Source organism: Thermobia domestica, chromosome 5, assembly GCF_964235325.1.
Source record: "Thermobia domestica chromosome 5, izTheDome1.hap1.1, whole genome shotgun sequence".
In the NCBI taxonomy this organism is placed as follows: Eukaryota; Metazoa; Arthropoda; class Insecta; order Zygentoma; family Lepismatidae; genus Thermobia; species Thermobia domestica.
The window spans coordinates 266,927,380-266,953,884 of record NC_137458.1 but is presented as its reverse complement, the minus strand read 5'-3'; the positions used below and the strand labels follow the sequence as shown (position 1 = coordinate 266,953,884).

At 36.8% G+C, this 26,505-nt stretch overlaps 1 protein-coding gene across 1 annotated transcript in view; it reads left to right on the top strand.

Annotated features, from left to right (window-relative positions):
* Pus7 (pseudouridine synthase 7) overlaps positions 1 to 26,505 on the top strand; it is a 99,575-nt gene that overhangs the window by 23,421 nt on the left and 49,649 nt on the right. Inside the window, exons 4-6 of the mRNA XM_081760031.1 lie at positions 2,204 to 2,292; positions 7,149 to 7,243; positions 21,631 to 21,766. Of these exons, the coding sequence (XP_081616157.1) occupies positions 2,204 to 2,292; positions 7,149 to 7,243; positions 21,631 to 21,766 (320 nt within the window). The remainder of the gene's footprint in view (positions 1 to 2,203; positions 2,293 to 7,148; positions 7,244 to 21,630; positions 21,767 to 26,505) is intronic.

Sequence of the window (26,505 nt, the reverse complement as noted above, 5' to 3'; positions counted from 1 at the left end):
GCCGCCATGTTTCACAGTTGGGCGGAGACACTGCAGATCATAAGCTTTTTTGGGCGTTCTCCACACAAAAACACGGCCCGTGGTTGGGAATAGGGTGAAGGATGACTCATCCGACCATATCACACGTTTCCAGTCCTCAACGGTCCAAGTTGCATGGTCGCAGCACCATTTGCGGCGTGCGAAAGCGTTATGGTCCCTGATGAGCGGTTTGGCCCGTGCAACACGACCCCGTAAGTTCATGTCATGTAATTCGCGGCGGACTGTGATTGTCGAAACAGGGTGGGGGAGGGGCTGATTGAGTTCCTCCGTCACTTGCTCCGCAGTGGCACGACGGTTCTGCGTGACAATGCGCTTTAATAACCGGCGTGACCTGTCACTCATGATTTTCTTCCACCCACTGTTCCGCTTCCCCGATGTGGTTTTCCCGTGTGTTGTGCGGGCCGTCATCACCTTCGACACTGTCCCACGCGACACACCTAACACAGTAGCCACTGCCGTCACACTCACTCCACATAACCACGCACCAACAATTTGCCCTCTTTGAAAATCTGAGAGGTCTGCCATTTTACACTACCTCCGTCTGCTGCAGCCACTGGACACTGCTGTTCCACTGCGCCTGACGTAGTATGGAGACCGACCTAACACACCACCACCAGCGGTCCGGCGCTGCGGGCGCCACGACACCACTGCCAACCCATACATCTGACGTGTTGCCAACTACAGGTGTTTCCATTTTTCTGATCACCATCTGTATACCTAAAATTCTGGTGCAGGGATCCATCCATCCATCCATCTGGTGCAGAGATGGATGGATGGATGGATGGAACGACAGCAGAAGTAATAAATGGTTAAGATTTTATGGCTATGGTGTAGTACTGCGTCTGCCACCCGAGAATACACATTCCCAGAAAAATGTGCCAGTTAAGGGATTAAATAGCGTGGCCTACGCTTTCTGCCTTGTCGTATTTCTCTAATTCTTACGTCAGTCCCAACCAAGAGCAAACTGAAAGAATAGCCGCGCGCACGCGCTCTTGGGTAGCACAGAATTCTAGCTTTCTGTTGGCTTCCTGGCTTCCTCGTTGACACCGATTTATTCTTTTCATTTTATTGTATCGTATTTTTGTTTGCTTATTTATTATTATTAATTGGCTCATGTTACTTTCATAGCATTAACCCGGCTCTGTGATTTGAGGAAATCAAAACGCCAGGACTAAGTCAACAACACGTGCAGGTGGCTCAGCGTCCGGAGGTGGCTAATTGTCGGTTCAATTAGCACCTCGTGTGACTCACTTCCTCTCTTCCTTCTTCTCACATGCATAGGAGAGCGTAAGGCGACTATAACTACACCTTGAATCCAACCTTAATACATGACAGCCCCAATCTGTGTAACAATAAGAATTTTGAGAACTTGTAAGTCGTTCATGTTCATATGTGCAAACAACAAAATGTAATCCATAGTTTCTACTGAAAACTAGTAGAAGTATCTACGGCAAGAATATCAAATTTCTTTCTTTCTCCCCCTTATGAGAAATTTGTCCTTGATTTTTTTTTCGGATCCAGAAATTGTCAACTACATTTCACTGTTTCTGAAAACCTTTCTAGGCATAGTTCTTCCACAGAAAATGCCATCTTGTGATTTCAAGTAGTCTTGATTTTACAGGCTTTTGAAATTGACAAATTTTGTACTTTTGATAGAGATCTTGAAAGTCCCTTTACCGAAACATTATCCTGCATTTATATATATGCAATATCTGCGCTTTAAGGCAGTACACACTGCAACTTTTTATCTTTTGTAGTAACCGCGCAGCAGTCTGTTCTCTACACCACTGCAAATCCTTATTTTCATGCGCAACACTTAAGAAAAATGAGTCTAAATCCAAGATGGTGGCAGATGAAAAAAAGAAAATCTGACAATCTTTCTCTGCACGTGATTAATAAGGTAACCTTTAATAAGTAGATATATATAAATAATCCCTGACGATTGATCAACTTATAGCTAAGATGTAATGATTTCACATGGAATCCCCTATTATTATTTTTATGCAAATGTTATTATTTCCCAACAGGCTATTAGCACTTTTTAATAGAGTTATTTTTATGTAGTATTTTGTGATGTATTCCCTATATATTCATTTGCATTTTATAATAATAGCAATAATGACATATATTTATTTAATTCGAAATCTTAATAAATACATTGCAGATATTCAGACTTTCTTGTGAATGAAATAGATCATGAAGGAAAAGTTGTCCATTTGACAGACTTGTCGTGCCTTAGAATCGAAAGTCCAGGTAAGGAATTTCAGAAAAATAAGCATTTTCTGAAAGTTTTTGCATTTTAAAATTACAAATAGAAGTGTTTTATTGAATAAATCATAACGGGAGAAGGACCTAGTTGGTTCCAATTGTGCTAAGGTCTGTTAATGTACGGGTCAATGAAATCGTAATGAAACTTAATGTAGAATAGTGTAGATGTGTTCCCGTACGGCCGACTGATTAGCACGCATACTTTCGGTTTCGCATGTTTCCAGCTTGGATTTCTAGTCTGAGCATAGAATTTTCATTGTTGACTGAAAACCATAAAGGAATTGAAGAGCTGCTGTAACGAAGACTAAATATATCGATCTAATGAAGACTGATGGTCTGTATTCTAAGCACTCATCAGCCATTTGCTAATGGACACTATAGGATACATATTGGTAAATGAAGTATTCTAACCTTGTGTCCGTAAAAAATTTCATCATCTTTATTAAATTATTTCAATAGCCTCTGTTACTTTTTTCGGTAACCTCTTGAACTCCTACACAAGAACCATTGTTTATCCTTTCATCGTAACATTATCCCAGAAGAGAACAACTTAATTACTTCAAAAACAAATTACGAAATAACAGAAATTTGTGAAGCTTTTGTACACATCTTGTGTAAAAAGTTTTTAAGGAACGATTATATACTAAATTGAGTAGTATTTTCACTACGAACGAGGCAATCGCTAAGCACCTGAGAAAAAGTTAACCCAATCATCAAGAAATACCTGAAGAAAGTTTTTTACGTATGCAAGGTTAACAGTAGCTCATCAACCAATTAAAAGCAGACTGGTCGTCCATAGTTCTTCGTGAACTGTTTTGCTAGAGATTTCATAGTATAATCATAGAGTTTTTAAATTTACGTAGAAGACAGTCGATGCCACTATCTGTATGTATCCGGTTACCAGTGCATTGCCAATTGAACAGTCAGTTCTTTTCCTGTTGTATGACATGAAGCAGTCAATGTTGTTTCTTGCAATGTGTAAGATATAGTATTAAGTAAAGATTTAAAAAAAAAAAAAAAAATCAAATTAGAATCCACTTTATTAGTTACGTAACTATACAGTGTCCTTGATTGATTGAAGGCATATCATATTTTGGTATAGTGAAATGATGTAGTTGTTTTATTTTATTTTTATTAACTCACCAACTTTAATAGAAAACTATCTAGATGCAGAATAAGAAAAGTTATACACATAAACACAGACGTAAAGGACACAAATGATACAACATAAATATTTCAGGCATCTCTATAGCTTATACATGTTGCTATGTTAAGATGTGTTGTGTATTTTTACTCAGTTGCGCACTTAACATTGAAAACTAAGAAATATATTGCGTAGACAACATTAAGTTGATATGTTAATAAGAAGTATGTATCAAGGTTCATCATTTAAATTATTTTTTAACATATGTGAAAACTCGAATGCAGTGTAATGCTGTCTTATTAATACACTTCTGTGACTGGTGCGTCAGGTCTCTGGTTTGGTCTTAGCTCTTTCCAAGCGAGTTTATGGTGGACAAACACCATGTACGTGGGTTTCCTCGGAACTCTTCTGTTTTCACTCCCTTTGTTTATTCCACTATTTCGTTCATTATCGTTATCATCTCCTCTCCCTTAACTTCGGACCATAATTGTGGAATGAAAAAAATGTATTTTTGACTTCAATAACAGGTTATCATGGTAAAACCGAAAATTAACACATTGAAAACTTTTATAAAATACGATATGCATCAAAATATTCGTGAAAATTGGAAGTACTCCTCTTTAGGGCCAAGTAATCAATGCACTTGCTTTCTGTGCGTGTGATCACAGGTTCGATCCCTGATACAGTGTTCACGTCGGATATAAATCTGAATAGTTGTTAGGACTTCACTTTCAGCATCCTGCTCGCATATCGAAGATACTGAGAAAGAAATGATGCCCAATCAATCTATCAATTGGAAACAAATGTTGAGTTAATTCGTACCATTTATTTTCAAAAAATCTTTGTCAGATGTCAGTGATGCTGGCAGTACTGTGGAGTATACCTAATTGTAGCTATGTTATTAATAAAGCATAGTACTATTTTTGGTTGTACTATTTGCACGTGGGTGGTTTGTAGGTTTGCGGGGGCTAATCAGATTTTGTTTTTCATGATCTAAAGTGTGGACTGTCAAGTTGAAAAGGACCACCTCTGACATGTTCTCCAGTATGAGTTCAACAAATGTTCTAATGTACAAAAATCTGCAGCTTATGGAGAGGACAGTGTTGCAGAAAGGACCATCTAGAGATGGTTTGACAGGTTCCGAAGTAGAAATTTCGACCTGAGTGATGCCCCACATTTTAGTCGCCCATTCCACTTTGATGAGGACCATTTGAACGGCTTTATCCACGTTAAAGCATCCAAGAATTGGGCTCGGAGATGGGGGCAGTAAACTAGCAACTGTTGTGTGACACCTTCAGCATACCTTTAACATATGGGAAAGGTTCAAACACTGGGTTGTTAGGTCCCTGATTTACTCAATGCAGATAACAAGAACCAGCGTTTTGCAATGTGTGGTTCTTTGCTTATCGCGAAACCTGTTGGCAATATTAGCCCTTTTCCTCACCGAAGATGAGAAATGGTGCCTGTACGTGAAGTAATGAGACAGCCCAAACAAAGGCAACATCACGTCCCAAACAGGATTTGCATCCCAAGAAGAAAGTGGTGTCTCTGGTGGAACATGGAAGAGTTTATCCACAGTGAATCTGTCCCGTAATCGTACCATCGCTCCTGTTGTATACTATGATCTACTTCAACGTGTTCATGCAGCACTTGAAAAAGAGCTGAATAGAAGACGTGGCATCATCATCACATTGACAACATTAAACCATAAGTGAAACACCCGTGGCCATTCGGTAGCTTCAATGGAAGTTCTTCCTCATCCGGCATATTCCACAAATATGGCTTCTACAGATTAGTATCTTTTCTGGTCTCTGTCGAATGCACTTAGTGGCACATTCTTCGGAAACGATGAGGAGCTACAAATTTTATTGATAACTTCTATGGATTAAAGCCATCGTCGGGAATGAATTGTGAACAGTGCGGGAAATACATAAGCGAGTTATTGTGTGATTAGTTCAACCCTCAAACAAGAAGTGTATCTATGAGTATCAAACGGAGCAAACTAATGAATCAACCCAATATATCAAAATAAAGCCTTGGATGCATATTTCGAAGTATGTATTGTTTTAAGCAGCAGAAATGCTTTACGTGATAAATGTAGAGATATTTTATTTTTACCGGGTGTGTCAAAAAAATATGTGTATACACACTTTCAACTGTCATAGAAAATTTATTTCCTATAAAGTTAAATTTCTGGAAAAAGTAAAGCTATAGTCCAATTTAAAAAATGATTGTACTTTTTAGTCAAAATGTACGTTCTAAATGATGGCGTTCAACCCCTATACATTTCTGAGTAGGAGTCCCGATTTTTTTCCGTACTTCGTACTGAAGTATCCAATGGGATTTCTGCGTACACCGGTACACCGTTTCAATCTCATCCGAAAGTGTCCAGGTTGCGTAGTATACGACGATACACCTCATCTTTTACTTTGTCCATAAGAGATAACCGAGCGGGGGAAGAATAAGATCTGGAAAGCGTGGAAGAGACTTGGTCCCGTGCAACGTAACACTGTTGCAAGCTTGGCCTTAACATTGCCTTTCTTGATGCAGTTCAACCTGGTTCACGTCTTGTCCGTACAATGCTGGAGTTTCATGCTGGTATATTTCAGTCAAGACATCAGTCTGGTTGAAAGGAGAAGATGGAAGTCAAGAAGAAGAAGAAGAAGAACATGAATCAGATAGTACGAAGCATTGATTTTGATGTTTCGCTCCATCTTTCAGAGACACAGTTTGCTCCTGTACGAGAAAAGGACCACAATCGTCAACCCTTTGGGAATGTTTCTAGCTGCTATCGTCGGTGTGGTGGGCCCAGGCTTTGTGCCGCGTATTTCCCGATAATACAATTCACAGTGCACGACCTACGCGAAAATTACGCACATGACATATTTCTACAACGCACGACGCCGTGATCTTGGCATCGGAAGGGTCTACAATGAACCCCTCTCAGAATCTGTTCAGTTTCGGTGGCATCAGACTGCACTCGACCATACTGCTCTATTACATGACTAACAAGATACTGTTGCTTGCCTCGTAGCAAATCTTATGGCGATGGGTTGCTCATGCACGGTACAGTTACACATTGACTTCCGCTCAACATAAATGAATCAACCTCTTCTGTTTGTATTGTAATTTCATACTCTGTTGTGTCAGTTGAAAGATTTTCGCACTTGGAAGTTATGGTAGTCCTCTGCAGAACTACTTTAATCGGAAACTATCTGTTTTTCTGATTTATGACCAACGCTGCAGTAATGAGTCAGAAGAATTAGCACTTGCAGCAGGAAGCATGGAATTAACAAACTATTCGTTATCCCTTAGAGATATAAAAGTCAGGTGACCGATGTCAGTAGGTGTATGCTTATACATATGTAATTATATGCACCGTGGTCTCAGTAACATGCTTAATAGTTTAGTTCACCTCCACAGTTCCGTCTCCTTTAGCCTAACCGGCATAACCGTGGGACGTAAAACTCAAAGATTTCATTTCATTTCACCTCCACAGTTCTATTTGAGTAGAGATTTTGACATTTCAAATATAACTTCTCATTGAGTGTTGGCAGATTCAAATTATGAGAAATTTTATAAAATTTTGTACCGAGCAATCAGTAGTTATTATTTTTAGTGGTATTATTTTATTATTATTTTTAAATTTTACTTACCAAATTTTAGTATTTGATAATTTCAATGTTATGTTTTGCAGAAGTAAAGATTGACGCAGACGTTCTTCCGAAGGAGACATGGGAAAAGCTTGAACAAATATCTCAAGACAAGTTAGATGATAAAGTGGAAATAAATGTAAGTTCATTTATTTATTTTGTGTTATACATGGGCTTTCTCGGGTTCCTGTAAACTATTAAGGGGATCTTCTACCATCTCCGCTTAGGTTTCTAACTCTCCATTTGATAACATGTAAAATTTAATATGGTAATTTCTAACAAAGTATTGCAGGTAATAACTTGAAATTTTTAATACAAATACACAAGACCCATATAAATTCAACCACGGTCTCCAATTTACGTTACATGCGTTAGATTAATTGCAATATATTCTTCAGTAAGTTTGGCAACAGAGAATAAAAAGTATGCTGGAGAGGGGAGAGGGCTGACCATCTGTTTGCTTGTTAGCTGCTTTTAAAAGGACGCTCTTACCAGAAAAATCACGTTGTGATTCTCACTTCTCAGTGGTTAGAATGGTCTGGACTGGAAGAGCCCAAAACTTCTTCTTTCTTCCTTTCACGGTTTGTTTGTGTCACAAGAAGACAACTTGTTTCGGAAAACACTTTGAATTAGTAGCGAAAAGTCAAACTGAATGACACCACGGACGGATTAAAGGGAGGGGCGGTCACTCCCTCCGAGAACATTTGAATACTCTGAATAATCGGAGTAAGAAACTAGAAATTGCGTAATCTAATAAGAAAAGTTTGTTGAAGTATACAAATCAAGACGCATTTTAAGTGTCACAGCATTGTACTCTCATCCCCTCCCCTCCCAATTCCCTTCTGAAGAAGTTCTCTTTTGTTTCTCTGTTCCATATTAGCCTTTACACTTACACTTTCATTATTCGGTATTGATTTTTACCATACCATCTGCACAGAAGGCGAATAAGGTTTACGAGTCCTTCCTGCCCCCTTTTTCTTAAAAATTGCTAATTATAATAAAATTTATCGAAAACAATTCATCTCAACGGTAAAGACTTATACACATTCATTATTGCAATTTTAAAATAAACTCGCCGCCTGTCGCGTATGCTAGCGATCTAATATATACGAATAGATGAAAAGTTAGTTTGAAGCGTATTGTTTTTCTGTAATTAAGTCCGAATTCATATTTGTTTCTATTGTTGCATCGACAAAAGTGAGTGCTAAATCGATTTAGGCTCGTTGGTCTTTGCGAGGTCCCTCAAGATGCAAGGCCGTGGGCAGTCGCCCACCACTTGAAACGCCTCTGCACTAGAGGTCTGCACGTGCTCGGGCCTACAAAGAATGTATCACTTCGGGCCCGGGAGGGGTTCGGGCAGTAGCGTCATTTCAGATTTGGCTTGGGGGGCCAAGACCCCTTGATATATGTAAAATTTCGCGTTTTTCACTGATTTACTACTATGCTATTGATAAAATTATATAAATCTCAAACTCGGGAGGGGGGCAAATGCCTCTCCCTGTCCTCCTAAATGACGCCCCAGGGTTCGGGCTGTGAATTTTTAAATATACAACCATATTTCTCGGACTTTTTTGGGCCTAACTTTGTAAATATAGTGTAAAACGATACAAATTGCACCGTTATTTCTGGAGGACTTTTAAAACACAACTGCAAAATCAAACCTCGAATTGCTGTAAATAAAAATACAATTTTGCATTAATAATTAAGTTTCTGCAATTCGGGCTTATTTCGGGCTCATTTGATTATCACAAAGCTCAGTCCGGGCTAGGGCCTAAATGCTAAGACATATTTTGGACTCGGGTCGGGCCTCACATTGTAAATTCACGGGCCGGGCCCGGGCTGAAAATTCCGGCCCGTGCAGACCTCTGCTCTGCACCCGCACACATTCCTTCCTAGTCCAGAAAATCTCCTCCCCTCCGCATCGTCAATAATGGTAAATTTGTTCCTCGTATATTTGCTTATTATTGTAAGAGAAGTTCAAACCAGAACTCTAAAATTTGTTCGTTCTCTGGGGTAATGTGAGTAATGCAAATTAAGAAAGATATGCGTAATATACAAATGTCAGAAAAACTTGATATCAATTTGAATAACCTTTTACGTAATGTTTATTTTAGAAATAATAAACTTATGCAAGTATATCGAGGCATCTGAAATTTAATGTTAAATAGTGGCGAGTGAGCCAGAAGGGGCGTGCACTATTCAGTTAGTCAAAGAACTCATATATGTAGCTTGAAAACTAATACTATTTAAACCAATATTGAATTAGACAAATTTGATCACTCTGGCCACAGAAAAGGCGTCACCTTCTATGGCCCACCCATCGCATGATGGGAATGAAAGACAGAGGAAAAAAAGACAAATTTGTAAAAAGTAGGATAACCATAATTGGAAATAGTGTGTGTATTTTTTAAGGAGGAAACCCAGAAGTACATTCTCGATATAATAATAATAATAATAATAATAATAATAATAATAATAATAATAATAATAATAATAATAATAATAATAATAATAATAATAATAATAATAATCTTTCTCACTTCAATCATAGGTTGATGCGCAAGAAGGAAATTTTAAAACTTTTCTCTCCCCTGGGAGAGCTGTTTTATAATTTGATAAGGTCTCTTCTTCGTAACTGCATCTATCCCTGGTCGGTCAGTGGTAGGGCGTTCACCTCTAATGCATGGCGTCCTTAGTTCGATCTCAGCTCGCACCAAGTGAACTTTGTGGAGGACAAACACCATGTGTCGAGGTTCTCCCGTTTCCTTCCACTTTCTACATTCCAGCATTTCCTTCTTTTCACATCACTAGCTCCTTTAACCTACCAGGCATAACTGTGGGACGTAAAACTTATAGATTTTTCTATCCTTGATCTTCCACTTCCTGGTTTTTCTTCTGCCTTTTCCCCTATCAACATGGTGATCCAATCGGAGTGCCGAATAAGATGTCCAAGCATGCTGTTTCTTTTTCTTTTTTTCCTATTATCTTCATGATCTGTCGTCCTTCATTAGCTTCCTTTAGTACGTCTTCATTCCTTTTCCTTATACAGTATTATTATTATTACACAACCACACAAAATAAATAAAAGTTCTGTGCACTGGACCCCAGGGTATTGATTCGATGTATTTTGGTACCCAGAACCCAAATTTCGAAACTCCAGGACGATTTGACCGTGTCAACTTTGTTTTATGGGCGAAGAACGTAAGTGCTGTTTTACGTTTGCTTATGTTTATCGCCCATTTAAAAAAATATCACGGTCAATCGTCCTGGGGTTTCGAAATTTGGATTCTGGGTACCAAAATATTTTGAATCCATACCCTGGGGTCTGGTGCACAGAACTTTTATTCTTTTTGTGTAGCTGTGTTATTATTATTATTATTATTATTATTATTATTATTATTATTATTATTATTATTATTATTATTATTATTATTATTATTATTATTATTATTATTTTATTTTTTTATTATTATTATTTTCCATGCGTACATTTTCTCGAAAATATCCTCCCCCTAAGAGATGATCAACAATTCATTCCTGAATAGTACTCAGCTTCTTTTCCTACTAATGACTATTTAGGAGTTTTTCCTTAGCTGAATCTCGTTATATTGTGTCTCCATTGTACGTAGAATAGGATTCGATTGCCAGTGTAAGCTCATAACTTCCGAAGTTGAGTCAACATCGTGAAAGAAATGGAGAACTATCCGAATAAAGTGGTAGCGATCTCTGGTCAAGAAAGACGAAAGGATTGTTTGATGTCATTGCACTGATCACGATCTTCTAGGTTGTGAATGTTTACCAGCTGGCATGTCCAGGCCCCTATGGGCTGTATTGCTGAGTTTAGATTTTAGACTAATAAACAGCTGTCTTTAGAAAATAACCTTGTAACACAAATATGATAGTCATGAGTTCCGAACCATAGTGTCAAGTGGTATAAATCTCACTTGGGTGGTAAAATTTGTTATTAGACATTCGTGGAAATCAACTGCTCTGTTAAAATATTTCAGTTTTCTAACATTGTTATGCCTAATTATTATTAAGCATTAATAATTAATTATTATTAAGAAGAAGCTGAAAATCGAGAAACATGGAAGAAATATTTCAAGGTCCAAACTGAAAATTAAGAAGAAACGAAAAAAATCTCATCAGTCCCAGTACCGGCCAAAAGGCAGAATACTTAATAATAATAATAATAATAAGAAGAAGAAGAAGAATTTTAAAATTTCGTTCTTGATTATAAGAATACATTATACATTATAAAAGTCGTATACAAAGAAATGTATACATCCTAGAAATAGTATATACATATCAACGAAATGCCTTACTACTGTCAAACAACATTTGTACTGTGTATACATTTATATTAATTCTATAGACTGTCACGTCTTTTAATCACGTGACTCCCCAGCTTGGCTCACAACGATGAGCAAACGCCAATGATTTGAGTATTCTAGTAGGGAATCGAACCTAGAATCACGCGAACAGGAGTCAAAAGTTCTAACCACAAGACTATGGAACCCCTTAGTATGACGTTATGCTTGAAATTCAAATGATTCTACCAAAAACAATTATCAACGAAATAGTTTATTACATCTCTAACACATTACATTTATACTGTGCATACATCTATATTAATTACATTATGAAAAAGGAGTAGAATGACTATATGCCTGAAATTAAAATGATCCTACAAAAAGTATATTTTTCAACGAAATACCTTCCTATTGTCATGTATACGGGTAATTTTATTCGTGGGTGGAAGGAGGAGTCGCCCGAAGTAAGGAAGAAATACAATACTCTCCTATCTGATAATTGAAATCATGAATAAATTTTATTATTATTATTCTTTCTGTATATGTTCATTTTCGAGTTAATCATTCCATATCGGACTCCCGAAGAAAAAAAAAATATCGAAACAACTTATTGACCGTGCTGATAGCGACTACTCCCCGTCACGACACCGTTTTTCAGTTTTGTTAGTGTTAGGAAAAAGAAGAGTGAGAAAGAAGAGTAGCAGAGGGAGGCAGAGAAGAAAAGAAAAAGAGAAAGAATGAAGAAAGATAAAGGATTGGAGGAGAAAGGATTACTGGATAATTCAGGAAATATAGTAATGAACTTGAATGGTTATTAACGAAGGATCAATTCCGAAGTGATCCGGAAATAGACACATGTCCATAAATACGAGCCTGATCTGGGTCCAGGCGACTGCACAAGAGGGAGTTGCCCAAACCCAGCCCAAGCTAGGTGAAAATGGAATTTAATTGGTTGTAAGGTAATCCTGAATGGTAAATATTAACTATCCAGTCTCTGAACTCCATACTCTGAGATCGACCACACATATGAATTAGCTTGGCGAGACTTCTTTTTTGGAAGGAGAGAGTACCAAATTCTTTTCCTCTTTGATTCCTTCATTTTGTCACACTTCTTGCAACACAGATATTATAGCACAACGACAGTAGAATTTCCAGTAAGTGCACTTTGCAGTTCGTTTCAAGACTATTCTAAAACTCAAGGGTCACAAAATCACCCTCCCCTCTTTCCCTTTTCGAAGGGATCTTTCGGGGGGAAAGATGAAAAATGTGGAAACAATTGGATACAATTACTAAGAACATTTTTCTTCTTCCTTCACAAGTCTCTTGTTTATGGTCATTTCGTCTTGTGTGATAAGGCGCACTTCAGAACACAAAATTGCAACGCTCCAGATTCCCTACCCAAATTGTCACGCGGTTCGTATGTCAGTCTTCGAGTTTCTTCAAAGAATGTTACATTATCTGCTATGAGATCTGCAAACGATCTCCATTGTATAACTGCTATCTCGATAGAGGCAGTAGACAAAACTGAGGACAAAGCTGCCCAAAACAAGTTTTTGACAAAAAAAAAAAAAAAAAAAAAAAAAAAAAAAAAAAAAAAAAACAGAGACAACATTTGTTTTTAGCCAGAAGCGCTCATAAATCACTACCACGTGACGCGAAGACTATTTGGGCTAGAGGTTCAGCAGAGAGCTCTCAATTCCTGGAGAAATTCTATCCTCTACGTTGCCAAGTGTAAACGGAAGTATACATTATAATTAATCTAAATTGATCTGGGGCATTAAATCAAAAACAGAAACCATGAACATATAGGTATTGCTGTTGGAAAATATCATGGAAAATTTTGAGACGGTAAGTGCAATATCTTGTTAAATATTCACATAGAAATATCTACGTGTTATCTTATAGGGATCCTGAAACACTTGCAAGTGGGTAGACATCCCCTTAAAAGGTCATGTAAAAATTAAAGTTGCAATAAGGTTTTAAAAAAAAATTAAAAATGCTTATTTGAAAAACTTGAGACTTTCTCACTGGCACGAATAACGACATAATAATGACTGTATCTAGTTGATCGTCGTATTATGCCACTTTGCCAAGTATTCCGTTATTATTATTATTATTATTATTATTATTATTATTATTATTATTATTATTATTATTATTATTATTATTATTATTATTATTATTATCTAAATCTGGGCACACTAATGTAATGGAAAAGCAGTAGAGACAAGAATTACGTATCTTACTTCTCATTTCACTTTATTCAATCAAAACGTAACTATAATGTTATTGCACGAATCGAAAGTACTTTTCTAAAAAATAATACACTCTTCCAGTACCTTTGATAATGGAAAGGAACACAGACACAAGAAATTGTGCTGGATCATGTTCCCTACCTTTTATTTCTCCATATACCTCTTCGAATCATAAAGGAAAGAAAGTGACGACGGCACCCATGCTCTTATCAGCGTGATGATTCCATTTAACTATAGACAGTGCTGTTTATCTTGAAACGCTCTTAGGGAACATGGTGGCTCTTAACAATGTTGAACTAGGAGTTTGATCTTGTAGATGTATTGTCGGGGAAAGGTTGAAATGAATTGAGAGGAGAAGGTCCCATGGAAACAAAATAACCGTCCACTCACTGCCCATGAGTTCCTCTTCCATTATATCAGATTTCAACATGACTTGGTAATTTACGAACCGACCAAGATGTCGGTTTCTTCTGAGAGAGAACAAGATCATTCAGTCGTCGAGTAATCTAAGTTTCAGACAACTTATATAAGAGAAACGAGAATGTAATGGGGTTCGCCAAAGTTCCCCACTAACAGAAACACATGGGGTTTTGTAACGGGTTCCGCACCATGACTTACCTGGCCACAGTTGGCACAAATAGGCGGTCTCGTTACACAGTGTACTGGTCTGCCCAAAATTGTGACGTTTGAAATGTCGAAGAGGGGTAGGACTACAATAACTTTGGCGTATTCCGGGAAGGTAAGCAAAGTAAAAGTAAGAATAAGTGTCTGAGTAACAACCAACTGACCTGGCTGCTTATTAATGCAGACTAATTCTACAACATATTTATGAGCTGACTCCAATCTTATCTCTTCGGTGGTGCTTTTCATGTCATTGAAGTACACACAAAGGTGTAAAAATTAACAAAACCGTAGATTACATTCCGTAAACCGCACCTCAAATTTTGTGTAAACTACGACAAGTCATATTATCGTTCGTGTAAAAACGGATAAGTCCAAAATTCAATTCAAGTAGATTTCTAAGTTATCTTAATGCAGAAATAACGTTGAAGTTCGCAAGATGTAGATGTAAAATTGTTTTTCACATACTCATCAGTAAGACATATATATAAATTTATGACGTACTTTATTAACCGCGAACAGATCACGCTGCTTATAACATCTAAACTGGAACTCTGAAAAACAGTTGGATACACTTCAGCACTGAGACTACACTCCCTTTGTCCCACCGTGTTCGCCCAATAACAGTGGTAAACACAATACTAGCACCCCCAGCCAAAATCGGCAGTACTATTCTGGTAAGGAAATACATTCGTTGAGTTGCATCATTTCTTTTGAACTGTGTTCGTTTGTTGTTTTTTAAGTAGTTTTGCCTAGTTTCACAACTACAAAGAGATGCAAATGATAAAATGCTTGATAGTTAACTACGGATACCACTGCCACATTCGAATTACCTGAATTCACTCCGAATGCAAAGCAATGTTCCACGCGAGTTATTACGAGTTGAGAAAACATTTAAGATAAAAGATTGGTACTGTTTATTTCAGATTTATTATTGAAAGAAACTTGGGAGATCTCAATTGAAGAAATCTTAGTAAAAGTAGTTTTCATTCATTACAGCTCCTATCTATCACGAATCTTAAAAGAAAAATGTTTCGAGTAAAATTTACTTATTTTTCCCATAGAATCAGAATCTGTGATAAAAAATTGGAATCCTCAGTTAAGTTTTTAAAGTTGCCATTCACTGCACCCCAAGAGAGACTAATTTTATCACAGGTGAATTTCCTCCTCCAAAATACAATATTAACTTCTGTTTAGAACATCTTTCTGTATATAAGGATTTCGAGAACGTCTAAATCGTTCATCAGTTCAAACCTTAAAATTAAATCCACAATTTTGATTCAGAATGGTAAAAGTATCCAGGGCCAACATTTTAAAGTTCTTTCCATTTAGAGAAATTTGACCCCTCCCCCCCAAAAATAAATAAATAAATCGGAGCTAAAAATTGACATGAAGGATTTTCAACTTGAGCTATATCTAACCATTTCCGAGTACCCTTCTAGCCGTAGTCCTTGTACAGAAAACCTCATCCTGTAGATTCAAGTACTTCTATTGTACATGCTTTCGAAACTGTCAGATTTTGTACTTTTGATGGTTGCATTTGAGATCTTAAACACTTTTGCCAAAACATTATCTATGTTTAAGGTAGTACAAACTGCAAATCTCTATCTTTCATAGTAATCGTGCAGCAGCCTATTCACTGCAAGCACTTATTTTCACGTGTGGCATTGAAGAAGAATCTGTCTAAATCCAAAAACATCTGATAATCTTTCTCAGCACACCAGTGGTAAATTAACTTTTTTAGAAAATATTAAGGAAAAAAAATCGTGTTGATCGACCAAACTTTATATTTAATATACAGTGATTTCACATGGAATACCCCATGAAAATAACAATGGAATATTGTATTGTCACCGTCATCATTGTATAACGTTGTAAAAGAGTTAATTTAAGGCTACAAGATTTGAAGAACACGGTCCAACTAAGTCTATTGTTACTTATATGAAAATAACTGTGAAATATTGTATTGGCACGCGACTTCTGTCGCTGTGCAAAATTTCGTCGTTTTATAACGACTGGATATAAGTTAAATTAACGTTGCTATATTTGAGGATATTCCCCAACCATTGTGAGTTTTAAAAAAGCGTTATAATGGTACACATGTCTAAATGTTTTTTGTAAATGTCCGTTTCAGGCGGGGGTGGGGGGCGTTTTCTATATAGATAAAAATAAATATAAAGACGTTTGACGGCGAATTCCTCCTAGACTGCTGCACTGATGATTTTTGGTACATGAGTGGAGCATGTTGTGTCTTAGGTTTTTATCATATTATCGACGTGAGGGGTAAGAAGGGATGGAGTGGGAAGAAGTAACATGTAAAAATACTTGAAAAATAATAGATATTAATTGATTGATTGAATATGGGGTTAGTGTTATAACGGTCCTGGGTTTGATTTATAGCCTTCACAGGTTCGTTTTCCACCTGTCTTTGCGAGGTTGCCCTTTTTGTAACAGTTCGATTCTGGATTATCCCTGTTCGATAGGATCATGTTTATGAGCTTCCAGGTTTGAACCAATAGTCTTTGTTCCGAAGAGCGCAATTTTGTGACAGATTTAAGTTAACGACAATGCATCCCAGGATTTGAACCCACATACGGAAGGTAAATCAAACAGTGATTCAGGGTTCGGTACACCAAATCGGCGTATGAAATCACTTACATTCTCTTACTGGGATTAACAAATAGCTAAGAAAGAAAAGAAAAAGACCCACGGTAAATCCTTTATTAAATTCCTTGAGTTGTCTCGAAATAATCTCGGGTCTCGGGGAAATCGGATTACACATTATAGCCGATAGAAGAAAAAAATACGATGCACTAGTGTTGAGCGATGAAACGTATTTTTATTACATTGTATTAAAAGACAACACGTAGAAGAAAACTTAAAAACTAAAACACAAAACTTAATCAAGTGAAATACAAAGTAAATGTTGCTCTAAGAACATACTTTCACTAGACATAACGCTTGTTTAATCCTTTTTTTCTTTGTTAAAACAATCACAAATTACGTCGTATTAATTACATTGAAATTACTGAAAATTTAGGCCTTTTATCCCGATCGCACGGATTTACGACGCGAGAAATATACGGAATAACGCGCGCGACAAGAGTTCATTCACGATTACATATGAAGTATCTTCATTATCGCTAAATAAGCAGTCCGCTGTGTTGCAACGACGATCCAAAACAAACAATTTGCTTGCCCTGTGGGTAGGAATCAAGCAAAATAAAATTACGTTCCTCACGAAATCCAAAGACAACTAAATGAAATTCTCCAAATCTCCAAATTGCAACCTTATGTCGGAAAGTCATAAAGAATTAGGGTAACATCTTCAATTCTTCTAATTAGTGCTTGCAATGTATTTAAAACAATGACCACTGAATTTAGTTTATGCGAATAACATCCTTCAATTTCACTGCTTCCTAGTCCTGGTGGTACTGTCTCCCACTTCTCAGCAGGGTTGGCAAAAACCACCGGTTTTATTTAAAAAAAAAAAATGTTTAAACCTGTTTTTTTAACCAGGTTTTTTTGGTTTAAATAATTTGCTGTATGCATTTATGTCACATATGGACAGAAATATGCGTGTTTCGCCTTGGTATTATTATGTAACAACCGGGTTATACTGGAAGGGGTCACATAAGCTTGAAGCGGAATCCAAACAGCTTCTGTCTTACATCCGAGAGGAATTGTCCTCCATTTGAACTCAAAACCAGGACTAATTGGCCACAAATGCGATACGTCTGCCGACTCACTCACGAAGGATTTCTGATAAAAATACGTTGTACTGATCTTTACATACTTGTTAATATAATTGTCAAGAGTAATTTCAGAACGACGAAAAGATAAACAGCTGCACAAGTGAAACCATTACATATGGACAGTGCATGCAGAATTACATATGGACAGTTCAAAATATTGCAGAGTACAGAAGAACTAACTTAGTCCAAGTTAGTTCACTGCGACTTTTATTAGTCCAAGTTAAAGGAATACAACGACTTAATTTGCATATCACTAAGAAAAGTGAATGAAGATACGAATTATTTAAGTCCACTTTGGCACTGACCCATCTATACATAAATAGATACCAAAGATACTTCTGATTTCAGTAAATGCCTCTCGTGGGGTTTGTATGAACCCCTCCAAAAAACGAACAACATTTCGATGTATTTTATCATTAATAAAACGAAACAATATTTAGAATTTTTCTTTGATTGCAATTGCATAACCATAATAACAAACTATAAAAAAAAAAATACACAAGCAACATTTATAAACTTATTAAAAGAACTTGCTTTTGTAGTATAATGTCTGAGTAATGAATAGGGAATTTAGGTCTGAATATAATACGAATAATATACGGGAGTGAAACGTGATAACCCACAAATATGTGTTTATCAAGATTTTACGGACACTTACACTATTATGAACATTTTTCTTGTTTTGGTTTAAACCGTTTTCTTTTTTCTTTTTTTTTTTTTTTTTCAGCTGGTTTAAACCAGCCAACCCTGCTTCGCAGTGCCGCAGTAGTAGTGATGGTTTCTCTTTTCAGCGTAATTTCTTCTCATAGTTAGGAATGATACAGTAACGGAATGATACAGTAACACTACTGAAAATAATCCTATTGGAATGCGGTCACTGAATATCTTACTAATATTCCATTTTACAGAAGTAAATCGTCATTTATATAATCATTTCAAATATATTTTTTGAGAACATTGTGTTTTTCTAGAGACGTTATATTTATTTTTATTTTTTTTTAAACGTAGAAATTATATGAACACATTACAAGAAAGATGATGCACCTCGCTGGTGTGTAGATGAGAAGTGATGACAACATCAAAGAGGACTTGCTTCCAAACAAGACCTGGTATGTGAATAAATGGAATTCGGAGAACTAAGGGGCCCGATGGGTAGGAATCAAGCAAAATAAAATTACGATTCTCATCAAATCCAAAGACAAGTAAATAAAATTCTTCTATAATTGTTTTATCCATTTACAGCGTCCATTTCAGCAGCGAGGCTATATGAGGCGTGGACCTACAGGTTAACCTGGAATCCAAACCATTTGAGCTCGTGCCAGAAATCGGACCGAGGCTCTCACGCCGACATCTATTAATACCCCGTCAATAGTCGGGGTCGTTGAGATGAATAGATGCTATTTAAGTCCAAAATTCATCCCTCATCAGTATGAGAGGTGAGGCGTAGGGTTGAGAAGTGGTAATGTGTGAAAATAATCGAAAACTATCGTTATTAATATCTAATTCATACTTTTCGAGGTCGCTGAGGTAAATAGTTACGTTCCCGATTCCATTTAAGGCAATATTCATCCCTCATTAACTTGGGAGGAGGGGTGGGAAGTGCGTGACTTTAAAATAATCGAAAACTACCAATATTACTTTCTGATCCTTAGTTTTCGAGAGCGCAGGGATGAAAGTGAAACTACTAATGCCGTTTAAGTTTCATCCACATCGACATGAATGATGAGAAGAGCGAGAAATGAGGATGGGAAAGGATGACATTAGGGATTTTTATAGTTACACTTTCATTGAAATTCGTATCCTAAAGAAAAGGGAGGCAGAGAGTTTTGATACTTTCCACAAACCTCTTTTTCCCGTGTGAAGAACGGTCATTTCAGCTAGTTATAAATAAAAATGACCATTATCTGCTTTGTGAGCCCATCATGGGAAAACTGCTGAACCATTTGAAATTAATTTTTGAACTTGGTTAGTACCTATCTCGAACTGGGATTTTATTATATCATATTGACTAAAATATTTATCGTAAGGGGTGAAGAGGAGGTTTAAAATTTCTGCCAGAAATAGAATATTTCACGAACCTCTGAAGTTAGGAAGATGAAACTTATCATGTAAATTCTTCATTAAAAATAAGCAGACAGAAGTCTCACCGAATATTTTAATTTCCCACATTGTATTTATAAAATGGTAACTGAGGAAACTGTCATCTTATTTAAAATGAATTTTTGAACATAATTAATATTTGGATTGCCTTGGAGTTTTATCATTACATGAAGTGCATATTCTAATGAGGAAGGGGTTCGTATTTTCCATAAAATCATTCTTCGCGTGCGAAGAACAGAAATTGCACTTAGTGTGTATACATACGGATCCTTAGCAATTTAATGGAAAGACCGGGAGTAGGAAACACGTCGTATGTTTAGGAAGGCACGGGCAGGCTTCGACCGCATCGCTGATCTGTAGGTGGTAATATGTTAGGGCGAACTGTGCACTACTTGGTACATTGATACCAATTAATAATTAAAAAATGTAGAATGAGCGGCCTTTCTGATTAGCCAGGGTAAATTTAACACTCAGTTATGTGGTGCGAGCGTGACATTACGCGTTGTGTTGTGCGTTTCGCGAGGGACAGTATCCATGGTGATGACAACCAATAAAACTGAAGACAAAATTACATCGGCGAAGAGGAACAGTGGTTGGAAGACAACTGTCAGTGATAGGTCCCCCTGAGCATTAAAGCGGATTATTTAGAACCACGACGGAGGAACGCAAGCAGTACCTCCCACAGCCTGTGTCAACGAACATACTTCGCCGCGAGTTACATGGCATGAATATAGGGGTTGGGTTCCGCGGACCAAACCGTCAATAAGGGACCATAACTCTTTAGGACGACGCTAGTGGTGCCGCGAATATGCAACATGAACCACTGATAACTGGAAACGTGTGATGTGGTCAGATGAGTCATCGTTGACCTTACTTCAAACCATAGAACGTGTTTGTGTGTGGTGGACTCCCAAGGAAACATGGTTCGCAACGTCTTCGCTCAACCGTGAAACATAGCGGCGACTCTGTGTTCCTGGAGCCTCAGTATCTTGGTTTTTGGTGTGTTGTGTGCTGACGCTTACCGGCTGTGTCGCTGGTTGTGATTACGTCTTAGAGGGCCATGGGCATCCATTTGGTCCAGATGTTATTTTTGGGCAACGACGCCATACTTCAGAATGACATTGCGCCAGTTCACGTAGCACAAAGTTTCAAAGAACTCTGAACACGTAAATGTCATTCTGAAATTTCGATACATGATTGGATTTGGAATGAAACTTTTAATATTGTTTAAGCTTGTTCATCTGAACTGTAAGCGTAGTTGAGTTTATTGTGATTAGGAACTTTTAATAGAATATCAATTGAATCTTAAGCTGAATAGACTATTTTGTTTTGCAGGTAACAGAAATGAGCAAAGGTAAAAGAACTATTTTATTATGTTATTATGTTTATTATGACCGAAATGAGCAAAGATGAAGATACTGTTTGGCGTTTTGCTGTTGAAAGAAATGATTAAAGATGAAGATATTTATTTATGTTTTGTAGGTGACAGAAATGACTAAAGAGCAAAGAAGAGCAATTCACCAGGCCATTTCGAAAAAATTTGGTGCCTTGCTGACATCCAATACGAAGGAAAAAGATGACCAGAAAATACTTACTATTCAAAAACACAACGCTGCAAGTATGTTAAGTATAATACTTAAGAAGATATTGTTTATTTCTTTAATTTCTATTCCACTTATCCGTTTGCTGTTGCATATTACAGAATAAGCTAATTTATTGTATTTGAAACTTTCCACGTGGTCGTTTCTACATTATAGATTATAACATACTTCATCCTTTCTGAAATTAAAATATACAATGTTACGATGTAACACAGTAGAATGTACAACAGTGCCTTCAAAGTCGGTAAGTAGAAATATATTTGACATTACACTGCTTTCATTTTCTGGATGAGGGTAGGAAACCATTCTGAAAATATAGCCCAGTGACGAGAGCACGCTAATTCGGACCTGGCTGTATTAATACACACGGTAATGATTTTTACAATTAAACAACAATAATAATAATGCAGAAATAAAATTTAAAAAACCCTGTTTTAAACTACTTATGAAAATTCGGTACACACGAACTTAGACAGATACTATCCGGTATACACACTTGACAAAACTTATATCTTTACCAGCACCTTATTGTGGTGGTGACCGGTGCTGTCGACATACACAACATATTACTTCTTCGTAGATGCATACTAGAGATAGGTAATCTTAGCGGAACACAAATCGTGGATACAAAATTAACATGTAGGGCAATGGCAGTAAATATTGAACACCCCTAAAAATCGAACACCTTGGTCATTTCGTTAAGAAATAAGAATACCAAAAACGTTGCGTACTATCTGAAATTTGTAAACACACCCTTCCAAACCTCGCCTTATTAAAATCAATAGGTCGATACGTTTCGATATTAGCGAACGCGGGAAAGTTTCCTAGTCTGTGGTTTTGGTATGAGATTGAAGAAATCACTATATTTTTTTGTAAGATGCAGCACCGCAGTAATAATCCTTTTTCCCATGTGTGATGGTGTCATTATAAGGTATCCTTTTAATAATACGATGTGTTAATATCAATATATGTATATTTACTTGTTATAATGTTACTTTTCAGCTATCATCTTATTTGAAGGGAAAAGAAAATAGTGTTTGATATTCGAGACCCATTTCGTAATATCGAAATGCCGTTCGATAAAAGAGGTTCCTTTAAGGAAAAGTGTTCTTTTGTATCGAACATTATTGTAATTGGAAAGGCTATTGGTGATTTAATTATTAATTTAACCAAGTTGTTGATTTCTTTTGCACTGAATACCGAGTTTTACACTGAATTGTAAGCCATCCATCTTGTATCTGATAGATCTTGGGTTCAAACCATTATAAAAAATATTTAGATTTACCATTTATAGTAATGTTTTGTCATAGAGAGACCATCTAATCGAGGTCTTAGTCGTGTTGATCACATTTATTTCATACTTTTGACCCAGGCTCTTCTCCTCAATGTATAGACTAGTAAACAAGTTGAAGTTAATCATAAATAATTGTTTACATTTTTGTTGAGTATCCTTAACTACTGCTCAGGATTTGACAATGAGCAAAATTAAGAAACCCAACAAGGAAGGTGACCCCAAAATGAGAATCAAACCTGTCATAAAATGAAACCATTCCAGTATTCGTTATCTGCCTTGACAAGCTGTTCATCAGGTGAGGTCCGGTATGATGTCCCAAAGGAAGGCATCGAGAATCTTCCAGGTTCCTATTAACAACTTTAAATCATATATTATCTGGGCGTCAGAAGACTGAGATTGCTCTTGGCTGGTAGCCGTTCCTGAGCCCACAACAAGAAGAGGGAATTTCTGAATGGGTAATGAACATGGCAAAGAGAGGATTTTCGTTTAAGAAAAGTAATTTACTGGATACTGTTCAGGAAATTGTACAGTCTTTAGGAAGGAGCACATCATTGAAGCATGGAAGACCAGAGAAATTTTGGTTCAGGTCCAATGGGACACCCTTGCCTGTCTCAGAAGAAGGCTGAAACTATTAGCAAGAACATGGCTGCGGTTTCGGAAGAGAGAATACGCGGCTGTTTTGCTGAACTTTCGAGCTATCTTGAATCTGAGAGATTAAGTGCAATTATGAAAGACTCAAGAAGGATCCTCAACGCAGACGAAACAAACTTTTTGTTCCACATGGTTTCAGGAAAGTATCTCAGTGTGAGGAGAACTGCAGCAACATCTAAAGAAAAAGAGGGCATAACAGTACTTGGAAATTTCTGTGCTGACGGGCGTTGCGCCCAAACCATGATCATCTACAGCAACATACGACTAAAGCAAATTATGAAGAATAATGTACCTGAGCTATGGATCTACGAGAAAACAGAAACTGGCTAAATGAAGATTACGACATTTTTGACTTACCTCCAACGGTTTAGTCCGTGGCTAGAGATTGAGAAAATTACATTTCCTGTTATTCTGTTTCTTGATGGGTGCAGGAATCATCTATCACTTCAAGTCAGTGGATATTGTCACGATCATCGAATACTGTATTGTCTTTTCCCGAATGCCATTCATCTTCTGCAACCAGCAGACGTACGCGTACTTTTACCTTTGAAACGAGCATTGAAGATCGCTCTTCAGGACGAGAAAATCAAAACTCTCGGAGTATCGATAACGAAGGTAAATTTTGCACCCCAATTGAAGAAAGTTTGGGATGATGCCGTCAAACCAGAAATTGTGAAAATCGCATTTCGTAAGTGTGGTCTTTATCCATTGAGTTCTGCTGCTGTGGATCATAGCAAGTGTGTTGACGATATTCTGAAGACCCCAGTGGGAAAACCACAGCAAGAGAATGACTAGAATACCCTTCATCTTCTCAACAACTGTTCCCTACTCTTCATCAGAAACTGAAGTTCGTGCTTTATGATCTGGAAGAATTCATGCCTTCTCGAGTTCTTAATATGTTCCGTGTCAAACTAAGACGAGACGAAGAGGAACAGAGTGATGGTGATTCAGATTTGGATGCTTATTAGAAAAGTGTTAAAACCAGGTACAGTGTGACACATGAAACTAAATTGGCTGATAAAAACTAAACAACATATGATTCAAGCTCAGAAGAAGAAAACGAAGAGCAAGAAAGTGATGATCATGAATTCACATGGAATAATGAACGCTTAAATGTGTACGCGCCTTCACCCAAGAAGAATCTTCTAGTGCCGTAATTTCGAAAACTGAAGTAAAAATTCACCAGTCAAAATTATTGCATCAAGATGAGATTGCTTCGGAATTATTATGCTTGCCTTCCTCAAGTAGTAGTAATGATTTTTCAAAGAGTTTCTCAAACTTCTGAAGCCACGGAGAAACCCCGTCAATTTGGGCTGAAGAAAATGTATGCAATATCTTCCGAGGAATACAGGGAAAAACTGAAGAAGAAGAAAGGCAACAAATAGATTAATGTTAAGATTCTCCTATCGGTCCTGAAGAGTGACAATATGAAAACACATTTTGTAGCTTAAAACATTTTAATATGCATTTCTCTTTGCGTCTGCTATCTTAGTTTATATTTTAGAATTATTGCAATGTGTTTACAATGAAACTATATCATCCTTAAAGTGAACTTGTTTAAAAATAAACTATTCTGTTCGATATTTAAACCCCGCTGTTCAATATATAAAACATCCTGTTCGATAATTAAAACCTCATTGATCGATATATAGCACAATCCGTTCGATACAAGGAGTAATACAACTTTGCTACTTAAATGTTCTTCAAATTTGAAAATTGCTAATTATAATTGTCATAATGGGCTGTTTTCAACCAATAAATAACACCTTTACAGTTTTATCGCTGAAACAGGGCCCTGTTCCTCACTGATAGAAAATAATGATTAAATATTCGTAGGAATGTCCTTAAATGTTCGATATATAGTGTCATAAATTTTTTTTCGTTTGTTACATTTCTTGATATTTTCATTTTTATGCAGAAAAGAACATGTTATCTATACTTGTCAAAAAACCAAAATGTGGCAACGCAGTACTGGATGATGTGCCTAGTGGTATATTTTATGTGCTAGTGGATCACACTCGTTGTTTTCAATTAAAGTGAATTGATCAAAAAATACCAGTTTGATTCAGCTGCTAATTATATTCAAAAAATAATTTTAAACTGTTCAAACGTTTCAGCACTCCGATCATTTTATGAATACAAAATGGGAAATTAAAATATTTTAGAAGGTTTTCCCATTACCACCTTTAGAAGCAGAATTTTCGAAAACGCTGGAGCATGTGGCCAGTTCTGCAAATAACGAGTTTCATCTCTCTAATATGAGAGGCTTGTGAGATAGTTAATTTTCGACGTATATAGCAATTTCCCATTCCTTTAAGATAATGCATCTTAATGAAAGTGACAGGATGAAAACCCGACTCGAATCAAGTACTATGTTCGAAAGTTCATTCGAAGGATTCAGAAGTTTTTTTCTGTGATGAGAAAACACAAAGTCATGTCAGGTTTATATATATTGAGAAAACGCTATAAGAATTGGTTCCTTAGAAATGAAATTTTTGATAACGCTGAGGCACGTAACCACTTGTTTTATTATTATTTTCATCTTCCTAGGAGTGGAAGCTGTGAACACTGAATTACATAATCCATTATTTTTAGTTAAGAGTTTGACAAATTTCACACCTCTAGCTTAAGCAAATCCTTATATTATGCTACCTTTTCATTACAGTGTGTTTTGTTGGAGATTAGACTTACTCCTAAAGTTCAGTGTTGAAATTAGTGAGAGGAACGAGGGAGGATTTCTCACTTCAACAATGCACAGCGTTAGCAGCGGTATTTTGGTATTAACACTGTTTTAGAAACAAGCAATTTTTT